Source organism: Stenella coeruleoalba, assembly GCF_951394435.1.
Source record: "Stenella coeruleoalba genome assembly, chromosome: 3".
Taxonomy (NCBI): domain Eukaryota; kingdom Metazoa; phylum Chordata; class Mammalia; order Artiodactyla; family Delphinidae; genus Stenella; species Stenella coeruleoalba.
Window position 1 is genome coordinate 161,033,658 of NC_137148.1, and position 16,863 is coordinate 161,050,520.

Here is a 16,863-nt window from a genome sequence, read left to right on the forward strand (position 1 = left end):
AATTGTTGAGAAAAGCTGAACAAATATTTACTATTATCCACCAGGCGCCCCCTGAACTGATGCGTTTTTCATTCTCTGTGAGGTGCCCAGGGTAGTCAAGGCTGAGGAGCCCACTGGATGTGGGGTCTTCGCACTGTCAGAAGGAAAAGCAGAGAAGGGGGAAAAGTAGCCACACTTTCAGGGTCCTCAAAAGACAAATATGCTTTGGACTGAAAAATACAATTTTCAAGGTTTCCACGAAAAGCTCCTAAGACATTCATAAGAAACCTGACAGGGGCTACTTTAGTTCTGCAGCAAAAACGGGGAGTGGGTACATGACATATAAACGAATTTACAAATCACAGATCAGTCTTTGCAACCAAAATAATGCAGACTGGCAGGTCTCACAGTTCTGCTTTTTGAAAAATCGTATTTGTTCTTTGATTTGCGCCTGCAACACACTCTGCTGAATCAGCCCTGTGTGCTGGCCTGCCTCGTCCCTCTGAGGGGCCTAGGGTGCCTTGGGGGGGGACAAGGGATATGTTAGCTACAGCCTGGTGGGGAGAGCCCTGGGGCCGCGGTGGCCCAGGCTTTGTTCCTCCCTATAGAGCAGTGCCAATGCTGCCAGAACGCCACCACTGCACGGGCAGAGAGGCGCCGTGCCCACATTTAACAAAATCCCCAGGGTGCCACACGGTGGGTCTGGAAGCCAGTTTGAAGGCACTTGTGCACTGGAGGGGGGGTGCAGAGCCCACCCGGAGCCCCCTCCCGTTGTCGGGGCCGCATGAAAGGAGCCAGAGAGCCTGCAGTAGATGGGGGACCCGCCCACTCTCACTCCCTTTACAGCCAGTTCCCACCACCCACTCAGATTACACACATGTGCTGTTTTTCAACTGACAATGGCGGCGGCCGGGGGTTGACTCAGTGCTCTGAATGTGAGAGATGAGGGACCACATTCACCCCATCAGAACAGCAAGGGCTGCACAAGGAACATCGTCCTGGGCCCCCTCACCTTGCTGTAGGTGGAACCAAGGGGCTGCAGGAGGCCTGGGGGCAGGTACACGAGGCAGCCCCTGGCGGCCGGGGAGGGGGCCGGGGTCAAGGTGGCAGCTGCTGTCCGTTCACACGGATGCGCAGACACCAGAGAGGGGAGTCCACACTCTCTGGGCCTGCACCCTAACACGAGGCCCTGCTACACCCCGCCACCAGAGCCCAGCTGGCTGAGCCCTGACTCCTCTGCTCCAGAACCCCAAGCCTGGGCACTTGCACCCCGCTGAACGATAGGCAACAAGAGCGTCACTCAACTCCCACTCAATCCACCGCTCGATTCCGGGCGCAGGAGGGTGGGCGTGTGCTAAGGTAGGCAAATGCTTCTATTTTTGAACTCTGCCAACTTTGAGAACAGAAATTCACCCCAAAGAGCAATTCATCTCCAGGCACTTTACAGGTTAAGAGGCTGAGAGGACAATGGCTTTTCTCCCTCTGCTGGGAGCCAGCTCTCGAGCACACGCTGGCAGGGGTCCCGCCCAGCCCTGGCACAGAAGCTCCCGGCGGGCAGGGGGTGGCCCGCGGGAAAGGAGGACTCCACCAGGCTGGGCGCCTGAGGCTCCCCTGGAGTACCCCAACCCTGGCTGGCTGGCAACGGCCATAATTCCAGGCTCCTCGAGCTGGCAGTGAACTGCTTTTGTCCCGTTCTAGAACTTCACAGGTACCCACCAAATTATCTCTCTGAAATCATCGTGGGAACGGAATTAAAGTAGTTAAGCTCAAGGTTGAGGTGCTAACCGCACGGCTCAACTGGTGAAGCCATTTTAAGAGTGGATCTTGTGCAACAAACAAGGGGACGGAACCCACACGGGCCAGGGATGACCACCCTGGTTTCACCCCCAGCCTGGCATCTCAGAGCCAAGCACACACCTGGGCTGGCGCCACGGATGAACCGGGGGCGTCCTCCCTGACCGAGTCCTGTGTGGCAGCTCCCGGGACGGTCAAGCGGACCACCGAGCCAGCGGGCTTGGCCCAAGTGTGGGCGGCAACCAGAAAACCACCCAAGAGAAAGATCCCACAGCCAGTCACCCTGTGTGGAGTCAGTCACAGCTGTGGGAGGGGACTCATGTTCTAGGGGGGAAATGATTATTTATCTATTTACTTTTTGAGAATCACTTGAACCAAACAGGACCCCGGTTAAACGGTCTCCCGTTGTCCTGTGTGTGTTGGAAGAATTATGGGAAGGGGAAGAGGGGCAGAAAGACATCACCAGTGTGTGCGTGGTTTTATCCTGAAGGTGCAAAGGTTATTAGCAGTAATAATAATTAAATTGGGGAAAGGTTAAAGGTGACTGGCTGGTTAGTGGTGAAGGCGCGCTAGCTGGTGTCACCCGGGCGCTGCAGGAACCGCAACGCGGGGCTGCACTTGCAGGAAGTGGCAAGGGTGGGGCCCGGGGCACAGGATCCCGCTATCTGTCGCCGCAGGCGCGAGGCCCAATCACTGACACCCACACAGCCATTTCCTGCACTTAAAAAAAAATCTGTTTCTCCCTTTGCAAATCAACAACTTTTACCTAGAAACTCTTTAGCGGTGAGTTCTGACTGATCTCGATCTCCGGTCCGTTGCAGAAAGCACACCGCTGTTTACCTGGGGGAGGTGTGCCAGCGCTAACTCTAACTGACAGGTTTCGGCGGCTGCCAGAACGGTCTGTTTTGCATCTGCCTAGAAGAAACCAATTCTCTCTACCCCAAACAGACACCTGCTGGTCATTTCATACCTTGATAGACTTTTCTAGAAAAGACCTCCAGGCACAGAGAACTCAGCGCTGATGCCAAAGCTCCGTGCACATGCCACAGAGGGCGATTCTTGACAGCCCCCAAAGGTCCACTTTCTGGCTTGGGTCAGAGCAGACGGCCAGCCGCGGGCTGCGCCGGTCACACACCTATGGCACCAGAACTCTTTCCCAGAGAACCCTGGTGAGGGTCCCAGTTGGTAGGATCCCCACCGTGACTGCACAGGCTGATGCTTATATACGTTTGTCGCATGTCAATTAATCTTTAATCAAGCTCAAAAACACAAACAAAAAACCAGCTCCCACAGAATGTAAAAACTGAAGCCGCTGGTGCACAAGAGATGGCACCCCAAAAACCAAGAGTAACTCAGACCCAAACGTGCATTTGGTCCCACGAGTGACGACAGCTGAGCTTCGCCAGAGGGGACCCTGGAGACCTCTTTGAAGTTCAACTACCCACGCTCTGACTTTTCTTCAACTGCAAAGGTTTCTGCTAAACTGCAATCTCATGGGGGAAAAGGATCCCTTGATAAATCCCTGTACGCATATGTCCACCTCAGGCCCAGCCTCTGTCTTTCCCGGGAAAGGAGCTAGGGAAGGAGGACCCCGAGTCCTGGTCTCTGTACCCTGGGGATGGGTTGGGGGATGCACACCATGCCCATCATGGTAATCACTGTGCAAGGCACTTACCAGAGAGGCCACATGCTAGGCCAGAGTTGGTCCCATGTCCAGGCAGGGAAACTGAGGTTCGGCGAGGTTAAGACACTTGCCCAGAGCCCCTCAGGGAAACGGAAGCGGCTGGAACGTGAAACCATCCTGATCACACAGCCTCTCGGGATTCTAGTGGGACAGGTGGCCCAGATGCTGGAGGGATATGGCATCAGATTCGCCTGTCCTGGCCTCACACATCGGAGTCGACTCCAGGCGCAAAGACCTGGCAGGGTTCTAGAAACCTCTGGGTCCCCTGCAGACCAGCCTCAAGTGGGAATGTGGCCAATCGGACCCATTTCACATGCGGGGCGGCGAGGGTTACAGAAGAGCCCATTCCTTCCTCTTGGTATTTGGAGTGCAGGTATGAAGCTGTGTGTGTGGGTTGTGAGAAAAATCATTATCACGCAGCAGGCTGGATTGTCCACTCGCCTACCTTCGCGGGATCACAGCTCGACCGCCAGGGCCACACGTCCCCGGGAGCAGGGTACCTGCCTCATCTCCTCCCGGCTCAGCCGCCTGGGACCAACGCTCCCCCACGTGTCAGGATGGCCCCTGAGCGTGACCGCCCGGCATTGCCACATGCTGGCCACGCGGCCCCTCGAAGCGGGAAAAGGCTGGGTCAGCAAGATGAGCAGAAGAGCACATTCCATCCCCTCCCTTGCAAACTGCTGGACTTTTGTTTTCTTACAAAAACAACGACAACAACAGCTGGACATCTTGGTTGCTTCTCATCTTTAGCAGCCAAGAAAACAAGAGCCAGGCCTGATGCTTTCATAACAACCGTTCTGAGTGGGACTTCCTCCAACTCTCCTCTGCCTACCTGTCTTGCTAAGAACCAGATAACTGCCAGGAGGCTCCGGTTTAAGTGGCCTTGCTCCTTGCGGCCTGGATGGGGGAGGGGAGAGCAGTGTGCACAGCTGGGCTCCAATTCCCTCAATCAGGGAAGCAGCGTGGGGTGGACACCTTCCTGCGCATCCCTCAAAGAGCCAAATGCCCCCCACCCACCTACATCCACCTGCTGGGTCAGGTGTCCCTCGCGGGTACATCGGCATCGGCACAGCCAGCAATTTCCAGGTTGTTAGAGGTTAGTATGAAATCACAGCAGAAACACCACTGGAAGTGCTCCAGGGGCACCCGCCACACAGTGTGTACCTACCACCCAGCAGTGTGTACAACGCAGGGATTTCCTGTTCAGCCACTGCTTCTAGGTAAGAGAATCAGATGAGAGACATTTAGGCCTCTACGCAGACACGTCGTGGCCGCTCACAGATTACGCACTGCACACAAGCTGACTACTGTCCAGAGCACCCGCACCTCACAGCCTGATTGTCATTACAGCTGTCTCTGGGGGTGGGAGGCCGGCAGGGGGGCGGTGGTGGCCCCTGGGTCCAGGGCTGGTCCTGCTACCACCTTGCTGCGTGACCTTGGGTCACACGTGACCCCTCTCACTTCCCTTTCCAGTTCTGGTAAGAGGGCATCACGGTGCCTGCCCCGTCTTTGCGGGTCTTGCTAGAATCTGGCAAGCTAACAGTCATGCACGTGCACCTTGAGGGCTGTGACGTGAAGACGATATTCGGGGCACCCGGCACCCTAGCAGGCTGTGGCACAGCAAGGTTGCGGCAGCCCCAAGCCACGAGCAAAGGCAGCCTGAGACCCCCAGCATACAGGGCCAAACCTCCCCAAACGTGGACAGCGCTCTAAAAAGCCCGAGCCCTGAAGTCAGCTCCAAGGAGGTGAGCCATGCCTCTGGCGGGCTCTGCTTTCTAAGTCCACGGCACACTGAAAGCAGAAGCCAAGGCGGGGTGGAGAGGCTTGCAGAGGGAGACACAAGGGGAGGTGACAGCGGAGGGCAAGTTCAAAAGCACCCAGCATTGGTTCAGGGAAGGGGAGGAGGCTGAGATGAGTGTTTCCAAGAAACCCCGAGAATGAAGCTCTGCGCCTGCCACAGCCGGTGAGGGGAGCAGCTCCTCCACGAGGCCCGACAGATGCCGAGCTGCTGGGCACGTGTGCACTCGTGTGTGTGTACTTTCACGTGTGCAGTGTGCATGCAGGTGTATGCAAGCACTGTGCGAGCGTGTGCACGAGTGCAGCGTGTGACTGCATGTGCACGTGTGTGTAGGTGTGCTGTGGCTCCCATCTTTCAGGCAGAGAAGGCCCAATGTCATTCCATCAGGAGACCGTCAGGGGTTCCCTAAGGGCCACTGCCTCTAAGGTATATATAAGCGGCCTCTCACAGACACAAGGGAATTCCTTTGTTGTTTTTGCTTTTCTCCCCCGTTTTATGATAAATGCCTTTGATGCGTGGCTTACAGAAGTGATCTCTTTATGTGTGTGTTTCTGCTCACAGTTCACAGAAAACCTGTTATAAATTCATCCCGCCTGTTGGTCGTGCTTTCTCTCGTGACCCATCCACAAGGAGGCCAAACTGGGCACGGCGGGCGGAGTTCCTGTCCTCCTGAGAGAAAGCTCTGGCCAGCCCAGGTGACAGAAAGGGAGAGGGAGCATTTTTAAATAGCTTTTCCCCTCTGTTTGGCTCCAGTGGCAGGTGTAGGAAGACTGGCCAGCCTTGGACTGATGACCCCTTGAAACTAGAGAGCTTGGGGGCCTGCACCGATGACCACAAGGTGCCAAGGCGAGTCCCCGGGGCGGACTGACGGGGAAGGGCGAGCTCGGGCGGGAAGGAGAGCACCACCCCCCCGACAGAAAGGACCGAGGAGAGGAAGGCTGTGGAATAGAAGGCGCGACCGAGGGAGCGTGTGGTTCTCCTGTGGCCATCCAGAAGTCTAAGGACAACATAGGTGATTCTGCTGGGAGATGAGCGCGAACGATGAAGAGGGGACAGATAAATGGACTGGGAAATTGCAGTGAATCTCTCTGCCGCTTGGAGCAATAGCTTTCTGCTTTTGAGTCTGGTAACCTGGCCTGTTGGCCTATCGCCATCACGTAAGAGAGGTCCCCTGCATGAGCTAACAGTCCTCAGCATCCTCAGGGGGACATGCCAGGCTCACCCCTGAGAGAAAGCAGCCACCCCACCGCAGCCAGGAGAGGCAGAGTCTACAGGAAACCCCTTGCTCGGAGCCATCCACCTAGATGCTGGGGCCGGAGCGGAGGAGAAGGGAGCCCCGAGCCATCCTGCCTCCTCTCACATCAAACATGGCCAAGGAAGACCCCACCCACCCCTCCCCAAGTCCTTAACCAGTCTGGAGGCACTGGATTGAGTGGAGGCCTCAGCCACTGCTGCAGCCGTCCCCACCCCTGGGCCCTCCCTGAGCCAACCTGGGAAAGAGCTTGGGTCGGGTGGGGAGGCCGGAGGGGCCACGACTGCATGCTGAACCGGGGGCCATGCGGCAGCTCTCCCGACCGCAAGGAGGGCTCTGAGCTCTTGGCCTTCCGGAGACCACCCTGGAGCCCCACACAGCCTGGAGCCAAGAGGCCCAGAGGACGAGGCGAGGGCAGATGGGGCGGGAAGCACGTCCCAGGCACACAGTGTGTGCGGACCCAGGCGACGGCCGGAGGGGAGACCCTCCTGCTCTGAGTGCAGGCCCTGCAGCGTCTGCTCTACTCTGGGCTGGTGAAAGGAGGGGCCCGCAGTGCCCCCGCTGCCTGGCGACGGTGGGCGGGTGGCTGTGAGAGAAGAAAGCGTACTGACCGCTGGGCGGTTTAGGCCGCGGAGGAGCAGGTTTCTTCGGAGGCAGAGCGGGAGTGTCCTGTTTACTTTTAAAGGGGTCATCTGAGCATCCTGCCCCTCCAAAGGAGGAGGTGAAAGGGCCAGAAGTTGGGGGCTGTAAGAGAGGACACGAAAGAGAGGCAGAGATAATCGTTAACACGGAGGCAGCGGACATCCACCGAGCCCTCCGGGCTTGCACAGCATGGCCGCCACTCGGGCCCAGGGTCTCTCACAAGCCCCCCCCACTTTCCTCCACCCTCAACAGCCAGGGTCCTCTGGCCAGTGAGGAGCAGCCAGCAAACACACAGAGCAAGTGAGAGTAACCCGGTGCCTCGACGGGCTTCTGACATGGGGTGGGGGTGGGGTGCTTCCTGCCACCCACAGGGGGATATCAGGTCTCTCCTGACCCCAGGGTCCCCTGGGCTTCCTGCTCATACTTCAGAGATGCGCCCAGCCTCTCCCCCTTCAGTCAGTGTCAGGCGTTGGGTCAGAGCGGCACCAGACCCTCTCTGTGCCCGTGGGCTGCCTGACCCAGTGGCTCAGGTCAGAGCCCACCGCAGCCCCGTGGGCACAGCCATCGCTGCCTCCAGTGGGCTCTTGTCAGCTCTGGCCCGGACCCTCCCCCAGCCTCCTCCTGCTTCCACCCACCTCCACATCTACCACCTCAGACCCAGGAGGGACCATGTCAACCAGCAACAGAGAGATGCTTGGATAGATGGGTGGGCAGGTAGGTAGATGGGTAGGTACAGCTGCCAGGCAGGTAGGGAGCTAGGTAGATGGGAGGTGGGTAGGAGCACTGAACAGCCCTGAAGCTTGAAGGTAACCTCCAGGCACTCCTCAAGTCATGCAGGGCCTCCCTCACAGCCCCTCACCACCCTACCCCCCTGCCACTGCCCAGGGCTTTAGCTTCATCCCTGCAGTTGCCCCAACCCTCTCCTGGCCAGTTCCCCGGTGCCTGGAACCCCCTTGTGCCCCATCTCGAGGCCTCCATATATACAGAGTCCCCAACTGGGGGCTCAGCCCACCCCGTCCACCTCAAGCCCCTCTTCTTCCTCAGAGACTGGCTAGACCTCACTGCCACCCCCAGAGCTCTCCCTGACACCCCTTCCTACTAACTGACTGCTCGGACATCCTGGTGGGAGCTGACAGGACACACATCATCACGCCGCAGTGACGGGTACTCAGGCCCCTCCCACCTAACTGGGGCAAGTTGCCTGAAGGGCAAGTGCCAGTGACAGGGCGCACACCTGCCAACTGCCTGCGGCGGGCAGGGACTTGTCTACCTGTGCACCCTCACCTGGAGCACCAGCACAGTACCAGGCATAACAAACCTCCACCAACAGACGGATGCGCACAGACAGCCAGAGCTGCACCCCAAAGGGAGGAGACTGCTTTCTACAGAGGTGGGAGACCACGTTTACGAAAAAGTAGAGCAAGGAGATTCATAGCTGCTAGACACTAAAGGAATTGGTGGACACGGGAGTGAAAATGCTGATACGGTCCTCAAAAAGCAAAGGAAAGGAGACGCGCAGTGGGACAGGGTGGGCCACACGCAGCAGGGGTGGAGGGGGGGGTTGCGTGAGGAGGGGCACTTGCGATGCCCTCCCCAGTGGGGCAGGTCAAGGGACAGAAGACAAAGCAGGAACACAAGAGTGCACTTGTGGGACCTTCTTAGGTAATCTGGTTCCGACACATCACTGGAGAAGTGGGGAGAAGGGCTGATGCCAGTCACGGGGACGCGGCTCCCCCTCTTCCGGATCCGGTCACGGGGACGGGGATGCGGCCGCCTCTGCCCCTGGTACCTAGATACTAGCCTCAGGTGGGAGAGAGGCGGCCAGCCCCCAGGGAGGAGGAGGGGGCCCGGGGTGGCTGCTGCACACTCAGCCAAGCCCACTGGGCGCCCTGGTTCCTCCCCACAAGCCTCTGGGGCTGCCAGGGTAGGAGACGCTCACTCGCCAGGGTAGGAGACGCTCGCTGATCTTCTCACCACATCTTCCCAACGGCCTTGGGACAAGTCCTACTGTCACCACTTCTACCTTATACACAGGGAAACTGAGGCACGGGGAGGAGATGCAGCCTGCTAGTCACACAGCACCTCAGCGGGGGAGTCAGGGCGGGAACCCACGCCGTCCACCTCCTGGGCCAGGGCTCTCGGGCCCTGCCCTTGGCTGCTGGCAGCCCGCCGCCCGCCCCCCACGGGAGGTCTGGGGACTCTCCTCATGCCCATGAGGGAGACATGCACAGATGCAGGCAAGGGGCAGAGCAGGGCAGAAGGCCCTGGGGAGGATGGGGTCTAATGGGAAAGACTCATTTCCCTGCCAAGACCACCTGGGCCCGCCGGGAAGCTCTGGGCCAGAAGGGCTGCAATGGAGCAAGGAGGTCCCTCCCTCCACTGCTGCCGCCCCCCTTTCCCAGGCTCTGTGACGCTTGTCCTTTTCGGTACAAAAGTCTGGGAGTCTCTGCAAAACCTGCTGCTCGAGTTTCCAGAACGTCTGCTGCAGAGCACAGTGGTTGGGATGGGATCTGGAGGCCCTGCTACCGGCTCCGTGCCTCTGTTTCCTCATCTATGAAACAACGATAATGACAGGCCCCAGCTCGCAGGGCTGTGGCAAGAAAACGAAAGGTAATGCATAAATTGCTCCAGCTGGCACCTGGACTGCATCAGCACAAAGATAGCACGATTATAATCACGCCAAGGATGTGGATGTGACTAGAACTCTCTTGGATACCCACAAGAATCTGCAAACGCTCCATCAGCCACCGATGCTTCATTTCTGCTGCTTCCCGTCATTCACAGAGCCTTTCCCAGACGAAGAGAGCAGTAGAGCTAAGGTGCTGTGTCGACCAGCAGCTTAGCTCTAAAGTGAGTGGGTCAGGGTCTGCTGGTTGGGAAAGAAGACGCAGTGGGGGCTAAGGAGATGGAGAGCGAGGGAATGCTGATGCCTCTGCTTCTGCCGTTCCCAGGACACAGCCTGGGTCTAGGACTCTTGCTGCCCTCGCCACAACCTGAGACGGGCAGGAGGGAATCAAAACTAATCTTGACAGAGTGGAGGCGTGACCAGCCCCCGAGGCACCTGCGTGGGCCCCAGTTCTTGTCTTGGGTGCTGCAAAGGCGCCAGCTCTGGGGAAGGGGTATAGAGGGACACCCAGGGCTCTCTGGACGTGACCCCCCCCCCAGAGTTGTGGGGTGCACAGGGCCCTTGTCCACCCAGCCCGTGCAACCCCCAGCCTGGAGCGCGAGCTGCAGTGAGCCTCCCGGCTGGCTGGGGACTCCACGGGCCAAGCCGACTCTCCGCCCCCTCGTCTGTCTAAACCCACGGAGCCAGTGGGCCCGCTCCAAGGCGAAAGGGTTCCAACTGTAAGCGCCTGGTTCGGCCACAGCAGGGAATTATATTACTTCTGACACCAAAAAGCCTGCGTCATTTCCGAATCCTAATTTTCATGACTTGAAGTTTCCCAAGAAGCTTCCTTTGGGACCTGACTGGTTCCTACTCAGGCTGTGGCTTCAGGGAAAGTTGCTATTTTTAGAAGGGTTTCAGTAAAGCCGGTAGGGGCTCTCTGGCTGGGCTAGAGTGAAGTGTGCTCCAAAAAAAAAAGAAAGAAAAAGAAAAAAGGACAGACAGAAAAGCTACTATATGAGAAGCAGCTCTAAGAGATTCACAGTTTAAAGAATTGATTTAAAGCAAACGACTCTAAACTTAAAAAAAAAAAAGAAAAGCCCTAAATAGGAACGCACGCTTGAAAACAACTGAAAATGGGCTGACAATGGGCAGTCAAGTATTTCATAGGTGGTTTTTTTTTTAGGGCGGGAGTAAAATAATTAAGTTAGAGTCTTGTTTTTATTCTCAGATGCTCTCTGAAATCTATTTTGGGGAATGTGTTTTTAAAGCAAGGTAATACTGTCTAGAAAAATCTTCTCGGGTGTTGAGGGACCTCAATGAAGGGTGCAAGCCCAGAGAACCTCCCAAAGGAATCTACTGGAGTCAGACTGCTGGCTGGCACTCTCCTCTAGCACTGCCAGGCAGAGGGAGGACACTCTTATTTAGGGTGAAGTTAAGAAAAGGAAAAAAAAAAAAAAAGAAAGAAAAGGAGCCAGCACGCATCGCCAGCGTGCATTGCCTCCCCACCCCACTCAGGTGGAGAAAAGATAGCGATGTTAACACACACACACACACACACACACACACACACACACACACACAAACCAAGAAGTCAAAAAAAAAAAAAACACCTTCTTGCCACTTACTTTCATTTCCTTCAGCATTTTATTTATATACACAATGTTGTTCTTGAAAAACAGAAAGGGAACCAAAAGGGAAAAACAGAGACCTATGAGGTTAGGGCCCTGTATTCAATTGGGCAAGTGGCATGAGATCAGGAGCTGATGGAATCGTGGAAACAAAACAATGGAGTACTGGAGACAAACTTTCCACGGCCCCATCCAGCTCCATCCCGCCCAGCGCCACGAACAGGAAGGGACACTGGCCCTGAAGTCGCAAGTGCACGTGTGCGCAGCCTGATCTGGGACACGCGAACAAGGAGAGGGAAAGCGGAATTAGAAAAGGGAAAATGCAACCTTAGGTTAGAACGGGCAGAAGGAGGGAAGGGCCAGGTTCTGAACTGCCCGGCTCTGGGGTGTCTCTGCAGCTACGGGAAACACAGGGACTGCCTGGAGGAGGGAGACGCGGCCGTTTCTGCCATCCGGGGCCCCGCCAGGCTGGCCACCCCACACACAGCCTCAACTCAGGTGCTTCTTGAAACAGAGGACCCCGTTCATGCCCTCGTCCTTGTCCCAGCTCGGGGGCACTGCTAGCTCTCACTCCCTCCTCGGCCTTGCGCAGGGAGAGGTCCCACTTGTGCCAGCTTGAGAATACAGTGCGAAGCCCTTCCCTGGAGACTGCCGCCCCCGTGTGGCAGAAGTTTTCTCATTTCAGGCGATGGTTTCCCACCCACTAAGCACGGACAGAAGACAAGGACACATAGCTCCACTCAAGGAGTGTGTGTAACAGCCACGCAGTGACGGGCAAACATGAGGGCAAATCTCAGGCCCTGGTCCCTTCTGGCTGATCCCAGATGGCGCCCCGACCGTCAGCGTCACAGTTCCCATACGAGTGATGGAGGCTCATTCCCTCCAGGCACTGGAAGGAGAGAGGCCGAAACCCCAGCACTTCTGGGCTCCCTTCTGCGGCGGCCAATGGGCAAACAGATGCTCTGCCTCTGGCCAGAAGCTACATTTGCTACCTCAACAGTTTATACTCACGCATTTCTTTGAAAACATAAACAAAATCCCAAATGTTTCTTGGAAGCCACGCACCACAATCACACATTGCTAACCACGAGTGCTCAGCGCCCAGACAGTCGTGCGCCCCTCGGGCTGAGTGAACGTGGAGGAAACACGCAGGATGCTCTGAGGAGCTGGCACGCGGGGCGAGCGGTGCCGGGGGCCCGGGACTCCCCACCGTGGGTACCCATCCCACACACTCCGGGGGGGCTCCCTCCCCACCCCACCCCCACCAGTGAGGAGACAGGAACCGTATCTGCACGTGGCCGCCCCCCAGTGCTCACGGCACCTGGGCTGGAGCAGGCGGCTGGGACAGACCGGTGGACTCAACAAAGAATGCAGGGCTTTATGGCTCCGCGGCCACAGGCCGTGCCACACGCAGCGCTTTATCTGTGACGGATCCCACCCTCACCCACCGAGGCCAAGACGCGCACACCTAATGCTGCTTCCCTTAATTCTTGGCAAAGAAACACGGGTCACGGTCAAAACCAAGGGACGCTAAAGGTTAGAACAAAGAACAGCAGACCTACTCGCCTAGGCCAACATTTTTGACTTCTTAGCAGTTTCTTCTGGAATCTACCTCTCGGTCGTGGGCCTCTACTCTTATTTCTTGATCTGTCCATTTTGGACATATCTACTGACCGACTTCCTGCTACGTTAAGCACCATCCTCCAAGCCCCTCTCGAAAGAGCTCTAACACCATCTGTGGGACTATATCCACAGTCAGTTTACGTAACTATGGCCGTGTAGGCACCATCCAGTCCAACCAGGAGTGCCTATCGTCCTTCCTGAAAGGCTCACTTTTCACCTGCATATTTATTCACCGAGCCTAGCCCTCGGTTTCCACATCCTTCTCGGGTTCTGTCCATGGGCAGCTCCAGACACACCTCCTGCCTTCTGGCCCAAGGCCCACGGTTCCAGCCTCAGCGGGCTGCACGCCAGGCCTGGCCCTCAGGGCCCAAGACCTTCGCAACTTTGTTCAGTCACAGAGATGACTTTATCACCTGAGGTCTGACTGCCATCTGACACCAGTGGCAGTAGCGGGGAGCCCGCGGCGCTTACGCCTCCGGGAGGGACTCAGGGCTCTGGCAGTTTCGCTTGGAGGAAGGGAAGTGGGTCCAGCCACAGCCATGGGCACTTTCTAGACCCCGTCTGCTGACTCACGACCTCACATGAGAATACATTTCAGAGTTTGACAGGTGCCAAAGAAATACATACGTGGCATTAAACAGTTACACCTGGCAGCCCACGACAAGACCACGACAAGAGGCACAAGGACACTGGCAGAGGCACAGGGGCTCTGTGGGAAGGGCTTTACCTTGGACATCTGGCTGAAGTCGGCAAAGCCCTCAGCACTATTGAAGGACCCACTTCCGAAGGGGTCTAAGGTTCCAAAGGGACCTGCAAGCAGCACCAGCAGAGGAAGAGTTACAGGGCATTCACAGAACACGCCTCCTGGGAGCAGGGGGAAGTGTCACCTCTTGGTTCTCAATGGCCCCCAAAGCAGGAGATCCATGGAGGTCACGTTTGTTTGATGGGGTGGTGAATCGGGTGCAAGTCCTCAACAAGGCCCCCTGCCCCTGCCCACTCTGGCTCATGGTTGGTGCAGCTCAGCCAGACGGTTGGCAGCCATGAGAGCCGGCGCAGGGAGAGCCAGAGGGACTCTGCCCTGCGGCTGTGCTGCAAGCCAGCATTGTTCACCGTCACCAAAGGAGTGACAAGCACCCTGTGGAAGGAGAGCCTGCTGCCTGTCCTGCTGGATCAGGAGGGGAGAGGGAGAGGGAGGCGACCAGCCACCCACATGATTTATGTGGGGAGGTCATCTGCAGGTAGAGATTTTTGCTGAGCTTTCTCCTTTGGTGGGTGGTGCGATTTGTCCAGAATAACCCACGAGTTCACCTACGAAATCAAACTCTGCAACTAACAAGCACAAGATGTTAGGCAAGGCGGCAGTACCAAGTGGAACCTGTTTCCAAAAGCAAGGGGGAGTCCGCAAACGCGCCCCTCCCTTAAAGGCACACCTAAGAGCTTTATGCTGTGAGGGGAGGTTCCCTCAAATCCAGTGCCCATAGCACAAGCCTCAGTAGAACTTTGGATTCCTTTAGGAAAAAAAATCCAGAGGTTAGAACCAAAGATTCATAAGGAGGATTGAGCAAAGAGTAACTAGTACATTGGAGTTATTACTAAATTAATCCCTACCGCCAAGCTTCCTTTCCATCCAGTAAGATGCCAGCTATTGCTCAGAAAGATGAGCAGCCAGAGGGGAATGGCTTTGGCTGCACTGCCTCAGGCGAGGATCTGGGTGCCACTTACTAATGACATAAACACTGAGGACACACCAGATTTGGAAATGGGTGGGCCGTTCCACTGCCCGAGGAAGAGTGAGAAGGAAAATAAGCCATCAGTCTCACCTGATCCTTTTGAGGAGACACTGGAGGATGAAAAAGGATCACTGGATTCAAAGGGGTCGAGCTGAGTGAAAGGAGAGAGGAGAGAGTGAAAAGCAGTTCCTTTGTTCATCATCCATTCATTCAACCACAAACTTTCTTGACATCTATATGCACCATATCTGCTGCCCAGCCTTGGGGAGGATAAAAATGATTTAAACTAAATCCCGGCAGAGTTAAATCCCAACAGACCAACCCCTCCCGCAGATAACACCTATAAACACTCTGAACTGGAAAAAAAAAAAAAAAAAAAGCCATCACCTGAAGACCCAGGAAGTGAACCAAAGCAGGAAGACTTTGGAAAAGAATTGAAACTTGGCAGAAAAAGCAGTACAAGATTGAGTTTTCCATTTTTTTGTTTTTTTTTTTCCTGTGGTTCTTTTTATCTTGGCCGCGCTACTCGGCTTGAGGGATCTCAGTTCTCCGACTGGGGATTGAACCCGGGCCACGGCAGTGAAAGCACCAAGTCCTAACCACTAGACCACTAGACCAGGAAACTTCCAAGCTTTTCCCTTTTGAAGCTACAGTCTGAGAGTACTGGGGGGCTATGACTCCAATAGAAAACTCACTGTCTTTCTGGACTGAAGCTCAGAGGAGGGAGCCCCAGGACAACCACAGCCATGAGAAAGGGATGCGGGATCTAGAAAGGAGAGGCAGAGAATGGGAGCCCCAAATGCCATGACAAGCTCTGTCCACGTCTCAGGCTCACCCCTACACTGTGTGTGGGTTGGTAGACTCAGAGCAGCCTACAGCTAAGGCCACAGGAATGAAACCACAGGTGAGAGAGGGAGAGTTTGCAATATGAGTCTCACCAAGTTAGTTGCCTGCTGAAATAAAACCATCCACACTCTTTGGAGGAATGCAACAGAATCCAGTCTCCACAACAGAGCACTCACAATGCATAGAATATATTTTTAAGTTATTCAACATACAGAGAGAACCTGAAAAATGCGGTTCTCAAGGGAAAAGACAATCAATGGAGTCAATCTCAAGATGACCCAGATTTTGGAATTCTCAGATGAGGATGACTTTAAAGCAGCAATAACTGTGCTTAATGAGATAAAGGAAAAAACACTTAAGATGAATAAAAAGACAGGATATCTTAGTAGAGAAATGGAAACTATACAGAAGAAACATGGACATTCTCAAACAATGTAAAGTATAATATCTAGAATAAAAACTTCACTAGGTTAGCTAACCAGCAAATGACAGAAAAATGTAAGTGAAGTTGAAGATAAATCAGTAGAAATTACCCAATCTGAAGAAAAAAAGAATGAAAAGAAACAGAGCCTCAGGGACCTGTAAAGACAACAGCAAAAGGTCTAACATCTATGTAACTTGAATCCCACAAAGAGAAGAGAGAAAATAGAATAGAAAAAAATTTTTTTCAAAGAAATAATGGCAGAAAACTTACCAAATTTGGTGAAGACATAATTTATAGATGTAAGAACTTCAGCAAATGCCCAGCAGCATAAATACAAAGAAAAACATATCCAGAGCCTACACAAACTACTGAAAAGCAAACGTAAAGAGAGGCTCTTTAAGGCAGCCAGAAAAAAGAACATAACTATTTTTTCCTCTTTAGAATTCATACAGTGGATTAAAGCAAAAATTAAAACACTGTCTTATGGAGTTTAACATATTTAGATGTATTACATTCATAGGACAACTATAACAGAGACGCTGCTGTTTGGGGGAGGGTGGATAAATGGACCTATATGATTACAAGTTTTCTACATTTTACATTAAGTGACATAATATTAATTCCAAGTAGCCCATGATAAGTTAAGAGTGTATATAGTAATCCTTAAAGCAACCTCTAAGAAATAATGAAAAAAGGTATGGTTAAAAAAGGTCAACAGATACCAGAAAATGGAATTCTAGAAAACATTCAAATAATCCAAAAGAAGACAGAAGAAGGGGAACAGAGGAATAAAATACAGAGGATAAAAGAAAGTAAATAATAAAATAGTAGACGTAAATCCAACCATATCAATAA

General features: G+C 54.5%; 1 protein-coding gene across 11 annotated transcripts in view; it reads right to left on the minus strand.

Moving 5' to 3' along the window:
• Positions 1–16,863, minus strand: part of EPS15L1 (epidermal growth factor receptor pathway substrate 15 like 1) — a 101,141-nt gene that overhangs the window by 14,445 nt on the left and 69,833 nt on the right. For 5 of the 11 annotated variants that reach the window (XM_079919001.1, XM_079919002.1, XM_079919000.1 and 2 more), the window contains 4 exons: positions 14,829–14,889; positions 13,736–13,818; positions 7,119–7,251; positions 4,626–4,673 (listed from right to left, as the gene is read on the minus strand). In XM_079919001.1, the coding sequence (XP_079775127.1) occupies positions 4,626–4,673; positions 7,119–7,251; positions 13,736–13,818; positions 14,829–14,889 (325 nt within the window). The remainder of the gene's footprint in view (positions 1–4,625; positions 4,674–7,118; positions 7,252–13,735; positions 13,819–14,828; positions 14,890–16,863) is intronic. The other 6 variants (XM_079918999.1, XM_079919006.1, XM_079919003.1 and 3 more) reach the window with 2 other exon arrangements.